Genomic DNA, 16,360 nt, shown 5'->3' with positions numbered 1-16,360 from the left:
TCATAGTGCCAGGGACCAGTGCTTGATTTCAGCTTGGGTGACCATCTGTGTGGAGCTTGTATGTTCTCCCTGTGTCTACATGGATTTCCTCCTGGTGCTTCTGTTTTCTCCCAGAGTCCAAAGATATGCAGGTTAGATGGATTGGCCATGCCATATAGCCCTGTAGTGTGCAGGCCAGGTGGATTAACTATGATAAATGTGGGTCTGCAAGATAGGAGTGGATGCACTTCAGAGGGTCAGTGCAGATTCGATGGGCCAAGTGGCCTCTTTCAGTACTGTAGGGATTCTATCATTGAATGTTGGTGGAATAGGGTGAATGACCTATTTCTTCTCCTACATCCTTTAACCTTGATTGCTGTCCTATGGATGATGGATAGCATCAAGCATATTGGGAGGGACTGGTAGTGCTGGGAAATAAGATTTGATTATTTTATCACTACTTGTTGAGTTATTGAAGAGTTTGTGACTGGAAGGGTACTGGGTCTTGCCTCTATTCATTATTTCCTGTGTCTTGTTCTTCATGCTGCTTCAGCTCCTCATCTTCTTCACAAGTTGCGAGATCCACTAATTCTTTTCAGACATAAAACTGTGAAGTTTGCAATAAATGGCAGTGACAGAGAGATTCTTAGGACATCCATTGCAGAACTCATCTCGATCTTTCCTAGAGAATGCCAATAGTTTGCTGTACCAGCATTCTGGAGGAATGATGGCTTTGATTATATTATCTCTTTCTATCTGTACACCAATTCCTGACTGGTATCATGTGCTAAATGTGTCTTTGCCTCACAGCAGCTAGCCTCTTACCTGAAGTTTAATGTCTGGGCCCAGGAGAGTAGAATGCATCAAGACCCAGGAACTGATACCCAGAGCTCAGCGCAGGGACATGGTCACTGTGTCTTGGATAGGGTTGAAGCTGCTGTTCTTGGGATAGGGGGCAGGGCTGCTGTTCTTGGGAAGGGATCAGGGTAAGAAAAAGCATGGAGCCCTGGACTTCTGTCCCTGCCTATGATCTAAGTAATACCAAGGATCGGGTATCTATTGACATATAAGTGTGTCCAATATGTATTTACAGCAAGGCTGTATTTTGACAGAGAGCTGGGTCTTAAGGTAAAATTTCAGCAACATCTATTTACTTCACAAATGGAGCTTGTGTAAATCACACACAATAGCAAACATTCTACAGAGTCTCCTTAAAACTGATTTCCCTGTGTATGCAAATCAAAATGATGATCAAAACTGTAGTCACTTCTCCTGATAAAACAAGGTTGATATCTCCAGTGAAATTCAGTGATAATAGTATAGTTGTATATGAATTATATAGCTACAACGTCATCACAAATCCATAATATCAAGCCGAATTTGTGGGTATCCTCTGGCCAATGTCCTACTTTTTTTGGAAAGTTTAATGCCATCCTTAACATCCAACACAGCCAAAAGAATAAAAAGCAGTGTGAACAGTCACAACCAATTAGAATGAGGAGTGGTGTCAGTTCCTGTGAAAACTACAATTATGCCAAAATGGACAAGGTAGTAAAATTGTGCTGTGAGGTTTTTGTCTGTGTTAAAAACATAGAGGAGATACCTTTTTATAGGTTAGAGTATTATTTGCTTGGCAAGTATTGTATAGTCAGTGTTGCTTTTAGTTTATTTGTTGCAGTAAAAGTCTTAAAACAGAAATCTTGCTGTGAGTATTCTTTAAGTTGGTCACTGGGAATTTAAATCTCCCGTTTAAAGTTAATAGTCTCTGCAGGGATTGCAACAAGCTGAAAATGCATTTATTTACCAAACCTCTACTGAACTTAACATTACTGTGCAATGACAAACCAAGGCTCATAAAGTGATCATTGTTTAAACCTTTTCAAGGGGGAGGTCAGGAACGCAAATAAACGTGAACTTATTGTTTGTTTATTAACTAAGAATTGTTTGTTTCAAGGATCTTCACAGAACAGGTTGCAGTTCTTATTGTGGGCAGGAGGCTGAGCAGGATCGTGTGATGCTGAAGCGAGTTCTTCTCGCGTATGCTCGCTGGAACAAATTTGTAGGCTATTGCCAAGGTTTCAATGTACTTGCTGCACTCATACTAGAAGTGATGGAAGGGAATGAAGGAGATGCACTGAAGGTAAATGCAATGAAGTAGAACAAATTTGCTAATCAAGTTTAAGAACAGTAATGAAAGTGCATTTATATAGTGCTTCGCCACGGCTTTGGGTATTCTATTTGCATTGCACAGAATTGCTGCTGAAGTCTCATTAGTGCATATTTATCTGATTATGGCACGGAGGCATGTTAAGGATTTGATAAGGTGTTTTGTTTTATCTCCAGGTTAAGAGCTAGTGCTCCTTTTCTTATAACTTTTTAGTACATATTTATTGACATTCCATTAATAATACATTGACTAAACTGATTTAGATATCTGTTTTTGAGGTATTTCAACTTTTATTGATAATTGTGTGTTCATTTATGTTTTATTTTTCCATTCTATTATAAATTCTGACTTGGAGTTTGTTTCATACAACCACATGAAGCACTAGTGTTACACAATTGTGCACAAGAATGATGGTGGGGTCTTTAATTAAATTTCAGACCATTTGCTCTCTAGTTATTCATTGTGAATACAATAGATGATGAAATAACATAAGGAAGTAACATTGAGATGTGTTATATGGACTTCACAGATTAAAACATATTACCCTGTTTCTTTTTGTTTTATAATATATAGGTAATGATTTACTTGATTGACAAAGTACTCCCCGAGAGCTATTTTGCCAATAATTTACGTGCATTATCTGTCGATATGGCTGTTTTTCGAGATCTTCTTCGGATAAAACTACCTGAGCTATCCCAGTATCTTGATAATCTTCAGAAAGGTGCCAATAAGGAAAGTGCAGGTAAATTTATTTCAATTTTAACGGACTTAATTTCTTTTAGGGGCTGGTTTTCTCTCTCCATTGTACTTGATGCTTCTTGTTTCTCATGGCCATATTTTGAGAAAGGATTCCAGGTAGTTTCTGACCAAACTGTTCAGAAATGTTATTACATACTTCTGAAATAGGTGTGGCTTGAACCCAAGCCTATGCTGCAAATGAAATATTTTTTGGGCACTAACAAATCAACCATGGAAGTTGCTGATAAACATCAAATAGCAGAGCATTTCCACTTACAGTTGGTCCAAGTAGGTGTTAATGTTCCACACAAACCTCCTTTCAATTTGATTCAACTAACCTTCTAACTAACTAAGTCTTCTACTCGTTTTTCCCTCATGCTTCTCCAGATTACCATTGGATGCATTGAGGTATTGATGAAGACTTTCTTAGTTTTGAGTTTATTTTTAACACATTCTTTCTGCCTTTAATGGCTTCTGTTGGTAAAGAGAAGCAAAACAGGGAGTGTTCCACCATTCACGTAGCCATGCAGTTCTAGTATGTTAGCCTGTCACTTAGCGACTGATTGAAGAAAGTGAGGACTGCAGATGCTGGAGATCAGAGTCGAGAGTGTGGTGCAGGAAAAGCGCAGCAAGGCAGGCAGCATCCATGGAGCAGGAGGATCGCTGTTTCAGGCATAAACTCTTCATCAGGAAAAATTAGCAACTGGTTGTCAGGAATGCCGGCCAATTAATGTTGTGAAAGGGAGCTCTGAACCAATTGGCTGTCAAGAATGAGACATCAAGAGGGAGATGGCTGGAGGTCAGTTCCAGCCACCAAATTAAATAAGCCCTTCCCTCTCAAACTTGTTTTAATTTTAAGTCAGTTAATAGAAGCTGAGCAAATTAAAAATCTCCACATTTAACAACAGACTTTGCAACAGTCTGACTTCAGGCTTTATTGTCATCTTTGTGCTATTTTCTCTGACTTCCCACGTGTGATGTAAGGTATGTTATTTTGAAAAATATATAACTTATCCTTGGATTTCAGAATTTTGTAGCCACGATGATTTTTATCGGATAAAAGATTCTGAACTTTGTTTTCAGTTAAGGGTGTTTAGGGGCTTTGTTTAATGAGTTAGTTTGCCACTGAAACACAAACATCCAATTCTGAAAAATTGTGTATAACAACAAAATTTAGTTTGGAGAGATGCTTTCCAGGTTCAGTTTGGGGCAGTTTGCAGTGGTCTTGGCTTAAATTGGATATGTAAAACATATTGTAAAAATTGTAAAAATAAAAGCAGAAAGAGAGGTAGTGAAGGGCTGTTCTTTTAAAAAAAAAAGAGGTTGCCTCACTGTAAGGAGTTTGGTTTAAAATTTCCAAACCAGAAGTGTTTGTGGTTAAAACCCTGAGGAGTTTATTTGAAGCAGTGAAAGTCTAAGTGTAGTTGTATGAAGGCTCCAGGAAAATTCTCAAGATGGGAATTTGAAACCACAGTTTAATTATGCTGTATAAATGTGAAAGAGGAGGGAAGTCTCTCTAGTGTAGTGCTGTAAAGGAGTATTGTTGGGATCAATGGGATTGTACTTTACTGTGTGTTTCCAAATTGTAATATTTTGGCTTATTACATTTTATTTTTATTTCTTTTGTGGAATGAATTTAAGTTTTGTTGTTAGATACGAATTTTCAACACTGCATGTTTGCATTTCAGTGGTAAACCATCACATTAAAATGAAAAGAATATGATCTCTCAAACCACCTTTCCGCTTGGGATCTAACTTGTCCAATAATAACATTAGTAACACTTGGCATAATTCACCTCCAAATCTCTCTCATGCAACTTGCGAAGTAAGTTGAGTGGTCAGTGCAAAGTTACAGTTGATTGGCATTTTAACAAACTCAGTGGCTTGATACTTGCTTCTTTCAGTGAGGTAGATAGACTTCAGATTTCAGCACCTGCCCACCTTCAGTGATATTGGACAAAGGCAGGATATGGGGCAGAAGGTACATTCGGGCCCAGAACCAGGACCTGGGGCTCCAAGAGCCCACTGTGCTCAGCTTAGGAGATGAGTCCTGTGACAGGAGCAGCACCATGGCACACTATTTCTGTCCTTACCTCTGGAGACAGGTGGGATGATGTTGGGTTGACAACCCAGTATCACTGTGCCATATTTTACAAAGGTGAATGAGTGCAACGTGCCCAATTTGTGGCGATAGAATCCAGTTCTATAAGATGGATAGACAGGGCGTGGTTGTGAGGGAACTGACCACATTATAATGAATAGTAATGATAGTGAATTTTTCAATTCAATAGTTGTCAGTGAAAACCTCTTTAAAAAATCCAAAATTCAGAACAAAAACTATTCATTTTATGCCATTTGAATTGAATTATTTGAAGAGATGCTGATTAGGTCCTTTCTAACGTAAATTTAGATTCCTGATTTTCTCTAATGTTTCAGACATACACACAAAGGTTTTAATACCAGGTTAGGTTTTTCTGGGCTGTGAAGGAATGTTTGCAGTGGTATAGTTGACACTGAAGAAGGACATCTAAGATTACAAAGAGATCTTGATCAATTGGGTTAGTGAGCTGAGTGACAGATTAATTTGGATAAATGTGAGATATTGCATTTTGGTAAAACAAACAAGGACAGGACTTATACAATTAAACATAGGGCCTTGGGTAGTGCTGTAGGGGTTCATGTACACAATTCTTTGAAGTTTGAGTCACAGGTAGACAAGATGGTTAAAAAGGCATTTGACACACTCTCTCTCGTATTGCTCAGATCTTTGAATGGAGGAGTTAGGAAGTCATGTTGAGGTCATACAGGACGTTGGTGAGCCTCTTTTGGAGTACTGTCTAGTTCTGATCATCCTATATAGGAAGGATATTATTAAGGTAGAGAGGGTTCAGAAAAGATTTAGCAGGATGTTGCCAGAAATAGAAGGTTTGAGTTACAAGGAGAGAGTAGATAGGCTGGGACTTCTTTCACTGGGGCATAAGAGGTTGAGGGGTGACCTCTATAGAGGTGTATAAAATCATGAGGGGTACAGTTAGGGTGAATAGCTGGTGTCTTTTCTCTAGGGTTGGGGATTTCAAGACTAGGGGGCATATTTTAAAGGTGAAAGGAGAAAGATTTTTGAAAAAGGCATGGGGGGGCAGCTTTTTTATACAGAGAGTAGTTCATATGTGGAATGAAATGTCAGTGCAAGTGGTGGATGTGGGCACAGTTACAACATGTAAAAGACTTTTGGATACATAAATGAATAAGAAACATTTGGAGGGATATGGCCCAAATGCAGGCAGATGGGCCTAGTTTAGTTTAGGATTACGGTTGGCATGGGCTGGTTGGTCCAAAGGGTCTGTTTCCATGCTGTATGATACCATGACTCGCTAACAATTTTAAAATATTGTCACTTTAGTAAATAGAAGATTATTCATCTTTCAGAACTCCATTCAAGAATCAAAATGTTGACTTAACTGTGATTAAATGTATAATTTTTGGTTCAAAGCCATGTTTTTTTTATTGATAGGCAGTTACGAGCCTCCCCTGACCAATGTGTTCACCATGCAGTGGTTCCTAACTTTGTTTGCAACATGCCTTCCTAATCATACTGTGCTACGAATCTGGGACTCTGTTTTCTTTGAAGGATCTGAGGTGATTCTACGAGTAGCCTTGGCAATCTGGGCCAAACTTGGAGAGTAAGTTATAGACTTAAATCATTTCTAACGAATGCAGCATTACATCTCATATTCAATCATTTTTGAAAATAACATTTTAGATCAGGAAATGTGGCTTGAAAACTGAAACCGACATGGAAAGAATGACAAAAATATACTCTGTTAATCTACCTTAATCTGACATGAAACAGCATCAGGAAGGTCCAAACTTTCAAAGTAAAAAGGAAAAACTCCAGTATCACCAGCTATCATTGAGCTGCAATACAGATTGCGGATGTTGGAAATCTGAAATACAAACAAAAATTGTCTAAAATACGTAACAGGTCATGCAGCATCTGTGGAACTTAGTTTATGTTGGCCTTTTTTTAATAGTTTGGTGGTGTAGGGATGCTTTCCTTCATCAAAATTAGTGTTGACATTAGAGAATTCCATTCTATCCTTTGTTTTTGGGGTGAGAGTTAACTAAAGTAGCACTGTTTAATTTCTAGACCTTGCATTAAAACAAAAGAATTGCAAGGAAGTGAGATATATTTGCCACTCACTTCTACCAGTGTTGGAAACATATGTTCTGAGAACTAAAAACATTTTGACTTTTTTTTTAAATGTCGATCAAGACAAAGGAAAATGTTTTTTGAAAATCTCTGTTGACTACTAAATCTGTTGGGTAAAAGTCTCATGCAACTATTGGAAATATCATTTATATTGGAAATTTTCAGTTAATAACATCCAATAAATTAAATCTGCACTGGCTTTCAGTCTTAGCAGGAAAAATACTGCAACCTTGTTGCAATTTTACTCAACAATCTGGAGCAAACAAATCCTGCAGATTTCCTTTTTTCTAATGAAAATATTGTGGAGCGGAGAGTTTTACTGCAGCAATGCGTCATTATAATGACCTAGTTTCAAGCTAAGAAGCTCAGAGAATATAAAAGAATGCATAATATTGAGATTTTTCGCTCTTTTATTCTTATTTCTCTTATAAAAATGCTTTCTGTATACGTTTACATTTATGAAAGCATTCATTGAGTTTTAATAATTGTTATTTTGAAGCATGTGAATACTGAAAATACTCATCAAAATTTCATGAGTACTTTGCTCATGGGCTTTTTGTTCCACTCCAGATGTGTCAGTCTGAGAAATTAGAATTAGAGCTGCAAAATAATGAAAAAATAAACTTGGATAATAATGTACTAAACCATGAGTAATTGATTCTCACAGTAATGATCCCTCACGTAGGCAGGAATCTTAAGTGCTTCTGTCCCTTTTAATGTTATTTATGATATTCAATGCGTGTGGCTATATTTCCCTAATTGCCATCAGGATGTTCATGGTGTTGGATTCAGCGATGGTAATCCTACTTAATTTCAGAGGGTATGGGAGAAGTTGGTTAGATTCTCTTCTGTTGGAGATAGTCATTGCCTAGCCTTTGGGGTAAAAACAATGACTGCAGATGCTGGAAACCAGATTCTGGATTAGTGGTGCTGGAAGAGCACAGCAGTTCAGGCAGCATCCAAATAGCTTCGAAATCGACGTTTCGGGCAAAAGCCCTTCATCAGGAATAAAGGCAGTGAGCCTGAAGCGTGGAGAGATAAGCTAGAGGAGGGTGGGGGTGGGGAGAAAGCAGCATAGAGTACAATGGGTGAGTGGAGCACGGGAGGCCACTGTCCCCAATCACTAGGAGACTGCCATCATTCCGCATGTGGCCCACTCTCGCTGTCATGCTGAATGCCCAAATCGCAGTAAAAGGCTTTTTCAAAAAAAAAGGAAGAGGAAGGAAAAAAGAGCAAAAGTAAAATGAAGAAGAAGAGGAATAAAAGAAAGCAGATGGGAACAAATGAGGCCAGGGCTCAGCCCTGCTACTCCACCACCATCTTGTTTTCAAAAATGACTGAGGGACTCCCTGGACCTGAAATGGTTGGCCTCCAAGTATTATAATCATCTTATTTTGTGTTAGGAATGACTACAACCAGTAGAACACTTTAACCCCGGGTTACCCTCAGGGCTAGGGCTCCGTGAGGGCATATTCTTTGATGCCTTGATGTAAAGGGCAGTCACTCTCCCCTCTTGCCTCGAATGCAGTTCTTTCAACCATCTTTGGATCAATGCAGTATCAAGATCTGAAGTTGAGTGGTCCTAATGGAACCCAAACAATAGCATATAGATCAATGATCAGATTATTGCTGTGTAAGTGCCACTTGATAGCACTTTCCAGAACACTGTCTATCATTTTACTCATAACCAAGTGTAGGTACTGATTGGGTGATATTTGAGTGGGAGGGGATTGGATTTGTCCTGCACAGGACATATCTGGGGAATTTTCCATGACAGGTAAATGCTAGTAATTTACCAGTACTATTGTATTGGAACAACTTAGTCATGTGTCCAGCTTTTACTGGAACACAGGTGTTCAGTAATGCAGCCAGGATGTCATCATGTCACACAGCCTTTTCAGTATCTCACATGTTTAGATTTTTCATGATATCACCTAGTAATTCAGAATGTGATGAGCCATCTGGGATGCTCGGGGCTCAGGAAGAAGCTGAAATGACCATCAACTTGGTACTCCTGGCTGAAGATGTTTGCAAATGCTAGGCCTTGACCTTTTCACTGATGTGCTGTACTTCTCTGACAATGAGAATGAGGTTTGCTCTTCCAGTTGGTTCTTTAACTGTCTACTACCATTCACAGCTGGATGTGGGAGGACTGCTGAACTATGATCTGATTCATTGGTTGTGGGATTACACAGCTCGCTCTATAGCTTGCTGCTCTGCTTTTTTGCATGCAAGTGGACCTATGTTGCAGCTTCAACAGGTTGGCATTTAAATTATAGGTGCTGCTCGGCATTCTTTCCTGCAGTCCTCACTAAATGTTTGATGTCGTTGCTGGCTGGTGTTAAAGGAGCCTTCCACATCCATCAAAGTTTTGAATGCACATCCACCAATGTCATTTATTGTATCCATTGCTCCCGATGCAGTCCCCTCTACATTGGGGAGACTGGACGCCTCCTCGCAGAACGCTTTAGGAAACATCTCTGGGACACTCGCACTAATCAACCCCACCACCCTGTGGCCCAATATTTCAACTCCTCCTCCGACTCTGCCGAGGACATGCAGGTCCTGGACCTCCTCCACCGCTGCTCCCTCACCACCCAATGCCTGGAGGAAGAGCGCCTCATCTTCCACCTCGGAACACTTCAACCTTAGAGCATCAATGTGGACTTCACCAGTTTCCTCATTTCCCCTCCCCCCACCTTACCCCAGTTCCAACCTTCCAGCTCAGCACCAACCTCATGACCAGTCCTACCTGCCTATCTTCCTTTCCACCCGTCCACTCCACCCTCCTCTCTGACCTATCACCTTCATCCCCACCCCCATTCACCCATTGTTCTCTTTGCTACCTTCCCCCACCCTCCCTCCTCACTGACCTATCACCTCCATCCCCACCCCCACTCATCTATTGTACTCTATGCTACTTTCTCCCCACCCCCACCCCCCTCTCATTTATCTCTCCACTCTGCAGGCTCCCTGCCTCTATTCCTGATGAAGGGCTTTTTTCAATTTGCCTCATCCTTGGATGCTGCCTGACCTGCTGTGCTTTTCCAGCACCACTCTAATCCAGACTCTGGTTCCCAGCATCTGCAGTCCTCGTTTTTACCTGAGGAATATTCTGGCTATGAGATGAGAGATTGGAATCGAAGACAATTCTGCTGCTCCTTATATCCCTCAGCACTTCATGGATGGCTAGTTTTGAGCTGCGAGATCTCTTTTTGAGTCTATACTAATTAGTTGTCAGTATTAAATATTATGACAACCCCAGTGCTTCTGAAAACAAATTATAGATTGAGTGTAATAATCCATTTGTAAGTTGCATAGAATCTTGCAACGTCATTTCTGCGCTTCCTCTTTGAAAGAACTGTTTGATTGGTCCTGCTCTCTCGTTATTTCCCCATAGCACTAAAAATTCATAACAAAATTCATTCAGACCTTTCCAGGTCTGACTACACTTGGTCAATCAGTACAGTTGAAATGAAAAATTATTAGCGATCGCAACAAAAATGTTTAAATCTCTAATATGCAATCAAAGGCAAGAGTTAAGGTAAATTACTAAATAGTGTACTAAAGGATGAACCAAGTCAGGAATGTTCTCAATTCCTGGTGATTTCTTAATAGATATTTAGTTTTAAAAATAACTTTTAAGACATCAATATTTATTAATATACTATTTTGCTTTCATAACCCACAAGCTGTGCTAAAGTAACAAGCATCCACTTGATTCTATTTGTGACAACCCAACTGAGACTGAGAGTGCATTTTACAAGTGGATACAAAGTGAAGTCACACTGTAAACAAAAAATGACGTTTTTACATGAATTATAGTGACAAAGGCCACTTTTCATTTTAACAGAAGAATCGAAAGCTGCCAAAGTGCAGATGAGTTCTACTGCACCATGGGAAAGCTAACTCAAGAGATGCTGGAAGATAGTCTGATTGATTGTAATGAGCTGATGCAGGTCAGTAACTGCTCCAATTTATGCAAGAGAATTTCTTCAGTCACTATTTGTGGGAACATGATCAAGAAGGTTTCCTGTGTTTGCAGCATTTACCTGCACTTTAGATAATTTCCAAAAGAGCATGTTTATCGTTTCTCAGTAAACAGCAACAAAAAAAATGATCATGACTAAAAGGCTTGGTATCATTTTCTTAGGGTTTGATGAGACCACACGATGAAAACAGTGTGCAGTTTTGTTGTCCATGTCTCAAGAGGGATTGATTTCCATTGGAGCTGAATAGCTAAGATTCACTAGATTAGTTCCTGATATGAGAGCATCATTTGATATTAAAGAGTAGTATTATATAATATTATAAAATACTGACAGCACAGAAACAGGCCATTTGGCCCTGCTGGTGTGTGTTGGTATTTATACTCCATATGAGTCTTCTCCACTCTGCACCGATTATCTAATCATTATTCTAATCCTATTAGAATATCCTGCTATTTCTTTGTCTCTCAAATGTTTATCCAGCTAAATGCATCATTACTCTTCTTTTCAACCATTCAGTGTTGGAGTGAACTCCACTTAAGAAGTAAAAAGATTTCTCCTGAAGTCTCCTGATTTCTCCTGGATTTAGTAACAACATTTGCAAAGTCCAGTTCAGGTCTGTCTGTCTCAAGGCTGAGTGAACTGTGACTAGATACTCTGAAGTTTAGAAGAATGTGAGGTAACCTTGTTGAGACAAACTCGACAGGGTAGATACTATGAAGTGGTTTTCCTTGGCTGGGGAATTTTTAGCATGGGGTAGCGTTAGGCTTCAATCATTTAATAGTGATATGAAGAAAAACTTTTATAGTGAGATTTGTGAATGTTTAGAATTCTGTATCCCAGATGTTTGTGGAATCTTCATTGTTGAATATATTCAAAGCTGTGATAAAACTTTGATCTCTCAGAGAATCATGGGATATGGGGAATAGCTGGGAAAGTGGAGTTGAAAAATGATTGGCCATGGATAGAGAAACAAGCTGAAGGGGACCAATGGCCTTTTCTTGCTTCCATTTCTTATGCTGTTACAGTCTGCATTGAATCCAGTCATAACTAGAAACACACCAATCAGTATTTTCTAAGTCAATTGCATGAGAAATGAATTTGGATTGATTCAATCCAGTTTGAGATTTCTATGGTAGTCAGAATTGAATGAGAAGTCCATTGGGCTGATATAGATATCAGGAACATCTCAGTTCACCTTTTGACAAGAAGCATGGCTTGCACCTGGCTGAACACCTTGTTAGTGGCTTGGCAGGTCTCTTAATATTCAGCTTCCTACCATGCCAATGCACCAAACAAACTAGATAATGAAAACTCGACATGGAATTCAGAGTGGGTACATGAGGAGTTCAGCTCACCGCATGCTCTGAAAAACCTCTATGTTAGACACCGGGCATCAACATCACAGGGTGCAGTCCACTTGTGGTCACTTGTACCCCATTTCTTGAAAATTAATATCTGATATGTGCCAACCTCTCAGAATCCTCATGACACATGTCCGACACTCTCAGGGTGAGGAGTCACCTTTTGTGGGCTGGTATTCTCATGAAATGAGAGACAGGCAGCCTTTGTGGGCAGTAAAAATGGGTGACATAGCAGTTATTTTTGATGGAGGTAGGAAAGTGTCTTGAGTGAGTGATTAGGTAGTGCAGAGAGCATAGAGGTGTTGGGGGTTGGGATGAGTGGGAGCAAGAGAGGGAAGCTGTAGCAGGCAGTAGTGAGAGTGGTAGGGCATGTACCTTGGTGGGATGTGGGTACTGTAACAGAGACTGAATGTATCATAAAGAATGGCAGTTGCAGTTGTGTTGGCAGAGTGGAGAAGATTGAAGTTCGTCCGACAGTGCTGGGTCTTCTTTCAATTGGCTGAGGACTGCTTTAACCTGGTTGGCAAACTTAGGTCAGGCTGGCATAGTCTGTATCACAGCCTCCATTGTTAGTCTTTGGGGAAGAGAAAGTCCCATTTCTGCACTATCCCATGCAGCACAGTCCCCAGGTCCCTGCTGACAAAACAGGACCTTGATTTTCCCCATGTTTGCCAGGTTCAGGGCAATTATCAGGAACGCAACAGGGTAGGTCTGGACTGACAGTGCTGTCTAGGTATCCTGTGGACATATAAACACGCCACGGTTGCAAAGGATGCCGGTTAATTCCAAGATACCCATTGAATGGCAAATTATCCCAGGATGGTAGATGACAATTCTGCTGCTGCTGATGTCCTTCAGTACTTCATGGAAGACCAGGTTTGAGCTGCTGGATCTCTTTTGAGTCTATCCTAATTAGTTGCCGGTATTAAATCTTATGACAGCCCCAGTCCTTCTGAAAACAAATCATAGAATCAGTGTAATAATCCATTTGTAAGTTGCATAGCACATGGTAAGGTGAAGCCGAAATGGAACATGAGTGATGCCATGATATGGGGTAGGTAGTTAATGAGATGTGCTTGGTAAGATACAGCGAGAAGGTTTAGCTAGGCTCACCGCAGAAATTTCTCCAAATGTGCAACTCAGACTGATATCACAGTGTGCCCAAACATTTTTTAAGACTTACGTATCTGTAAAGTAAACATTAACTCTGTCACATCATTTCTAGAGCAAATTTTGAGAATGGAAATGCAATAAAGTGTAGACTCATCTGTGTTATGATTTATCATAAATTCCTACAGTGTGGAAGTAGGCCATTCAGCCCATCAGGTCCACAACAACCCTCTGAAGAGCATCCCACCCAAACCCTCTCCCCCATATCCCTAAATTTCCCATCGCTAACCCACCTAGCCTGTACATTCATGGATACTATGAGCAATTTAACAAGGCCATTTCACCTAACCTGCACATCTTTGGACTGTGGGAGGAAATTAGAGCACCAGCAGGAAATCCACACAGGCACAGGGAGAATGTGCACACTCCACACACACAATTGCGTGAGGGTGGAATGGAACCCACTGTGAGGCAACAGTGCTAACTACTGAGCCACCAATGCTGCCTTGCATTAATAACATGATGGTTGTCGGAAACATCTTGTCAGGGCCACTCATTTTGCTGGAAAGGTGGACGAATTCATCATAAGCATCAAATTACTAAAATGCCAAGCCATCAAAGTAATTAAATTAAATTTGACTTGCTTCTATAAGGTGATGACCTTAATTCTTGGAAAAATCAATCTTTTCACACAAGATAGATAAAGTGATTATTAAGTTGTCAAAGAAAAGCAGATTTAATCATCGAATTTGATCTATATTACACCAGACAAAATCTTGGAATCCTATATAATAGAAACAGCATTTAGTCACCATCTGCTCTAACGCCTTTAAGCAGAATCCAGATGATGTTTGGTTGCATTTATTGAATGATCCATTCATTATTTCCATTTTAAGGTGCCCTAAGGGATCACTTATAAACATTTAGTTACAAGCAATTTTCTTCTCATTCCATGTTGTACGTAATTTTTAAAATAGCTGATTTATGACTCACAAAGCTGAATGAAGCATTCCGAGGAATATTTCTATGAAATTCAATATTCATCCTACTTGGCTTAATGCAGCACAAAGCATCATGGTCAATTCAACCAGTGGGGAAAAAAAACATTCTTTCTCAAGTTCCCATATTTTAGAACTTACATCGGTGATTCAATATGAAATCATGCAATGATTACAACACAAAAGGAAGCCTTTGATCCATTATATCTATTTCAGTGTTCTGCAAAAACATCTTATCCCACTCTACTTTTCACAATGCCGATGCCATATTTTCTCTAATTATTTTTCAAAAGCCTTGACTGAATTTTCCTCCACCAGGTTTTCAAGCTATGCATTCTGTTTTTTATAGTTTCATGAACTTGTCAGTATTACTGGCAAAGCTAGAATTCCATGCTTATCCCTAGTTACCTTTGTCAGGATGGTAGAGAGCCACTTTCTTGAGCTGCTGTAGTCCACTTGATAAGGTTGGATCTGCAGTGATATTAGGAAAGGAGGTCCAGTGATTTGAAACAGCAACATTAAAGGAATGGCAATTTCATTCCAAGTCAGGATGGAGTGTATATTGGAGGGGAACTTGCATGTGGTAGTGCACCAATACATCTGTTATTCTTGTCTGTCTTGATTGGAGAGGTCAAGGTACTGCCGAAAGAAGCTTGCAATTTGCAGTGTCTTTTATAGATAGCTTATGTTGCTGGTCTGATGGTGTTGGAGAGAGTGGACATTGAAGGTGGTGGATAGGGTGCCAGTCAAGTGGGTTTCTTTTTCCTAAATGGTATCAAACTTCTTGATTGTTGTTGGAGCTTCACTTATCCAGGTAAGTGTGGAACATTCCATCACGTTCCTGACATGTGATTTGTTGATGATTGACAGGGTTTGAGGTGCCAAGAGATGAGTTATTTGACTCCGAATACTCAGCTACTTACTTGTTCTTGAAGCCAGAGCATTTATATGGCTGGTTCTATTCAGTTTTTAGTCAATGGTAACCTCGCAGGATGTTGACAGTGATGGTGATGGCATTCAATGTTAAGGGCCAGTTCTATCACTGAGAAGGCCTAACTTGGCTCTTGTTTGACGCAAGTTTTACATGTCACTTATCAGATTAAACCTGAATATTGTCCACATTGCATTCTGCATGCAAATACTGTATAATCATCAGCAAACATCTGTACTTGACATTAAGATGGTGGAAAAGTCATTGATAAACCATTATAGTGTATTTTTTTTAGAAAAATTAGGAACCTGTGTAAGCCATTCAGTTCCTCAAGTGTGGTTGACCTTAATCTGTGACTAATTCCATCATTTGCTTTGATTCCTTAACCTTTAATACCCTTGCCTAAAAATCTATCAGAGGGTTACAGAAGAGTAAGATTAACCCAGTCTCCACTTCTAGGTTTGTGGGTTTCAAATTTTTACAACCCATTGAGCAAAGGGATGTGTCTTTTGATTTCATCCCCGTATGGTCAAGCTCTAATTTTAAGGAATGCTCGAAGACAGAGGTGGGGAACCTGCGGCTTTCTTGGCCATTGTGTGTGGCCTTTTGAATGAATCCAAATTTTGCAGAACAAATCTTTTATTTTTTATTAATATGTTTTTTTGTCCTTTATTATTTTTATTTTAATATTAAAATAAATGTATTTAAAATACCAGAGAGTAAAAGAAATACAATGAAAGCTTCTCTGACTTTGAGAATCATGATATCACACACAAAGCAGCATCTCAACCTCACCTAGTTGATGTCTCCAAGGCTCCTAAAGAACTACAGATGGAATTGGTTGAACTCTCAGAAGATGACATTTTAAAGTCCT

At 39.6% G+C, this 16,360-nt stretch overlaps 1 protein-coding gene across 4 annotated transcripts in view; it reads left to right on the top strand.

The window, feature by feature from the left end:
- tbc1d30 (TBC1 domain family, member 30) overlaps positions 1 to 16,360 on the top strand; it is a 67,553-nt gene that overhangs the window by 40,085 nt on the left and 11,108 nt on the right. For all 4 annotated transcript variants that reach the window (XM_072551597.1, XM_072551596.1, XM_072551598.1 and 1 more), the window contains 4 exons: positions 1,934 to 2,119; positions 2,720 to 2,888; positions 6,396 to 6,564; positions 10,948 to 11,053. In XM_072551597.1, coding sequence (XP_072407698.1) covers positions 1,934 to 2,119; positions 2,720 to 2,888; positions 6,396 to 6,564; positions 10,948 to 11,053 — 630 coding nt within the window. The remainder of the gene's footprint in view (positions 1 to 1,933; positions 2,120 to 2,719; positions 2,889 to 6,395; positions 6,565 to 10,947; positions 11,054 to 16,360) is intronic.

Source organism: Chiloscyllium punctatum, chromosome 32, assembly GCF_047496795.1.
Source record: "Chiloscyllium punctatum isolate Juve2018m chromosome 32, sChiPun1.3, whole genome shotgun sequence".
Taxonomy (NCBI): Eukaryota; Metazoa; Chordata; class Chondrichthyes; order Orectolobiformes; family Hemiscylliidae; genus Chiloscyllium; species Chiloscyllium punctatum.
This window is presented reverse-complemented; position numbering and strand designations above follow the sequence as displayed.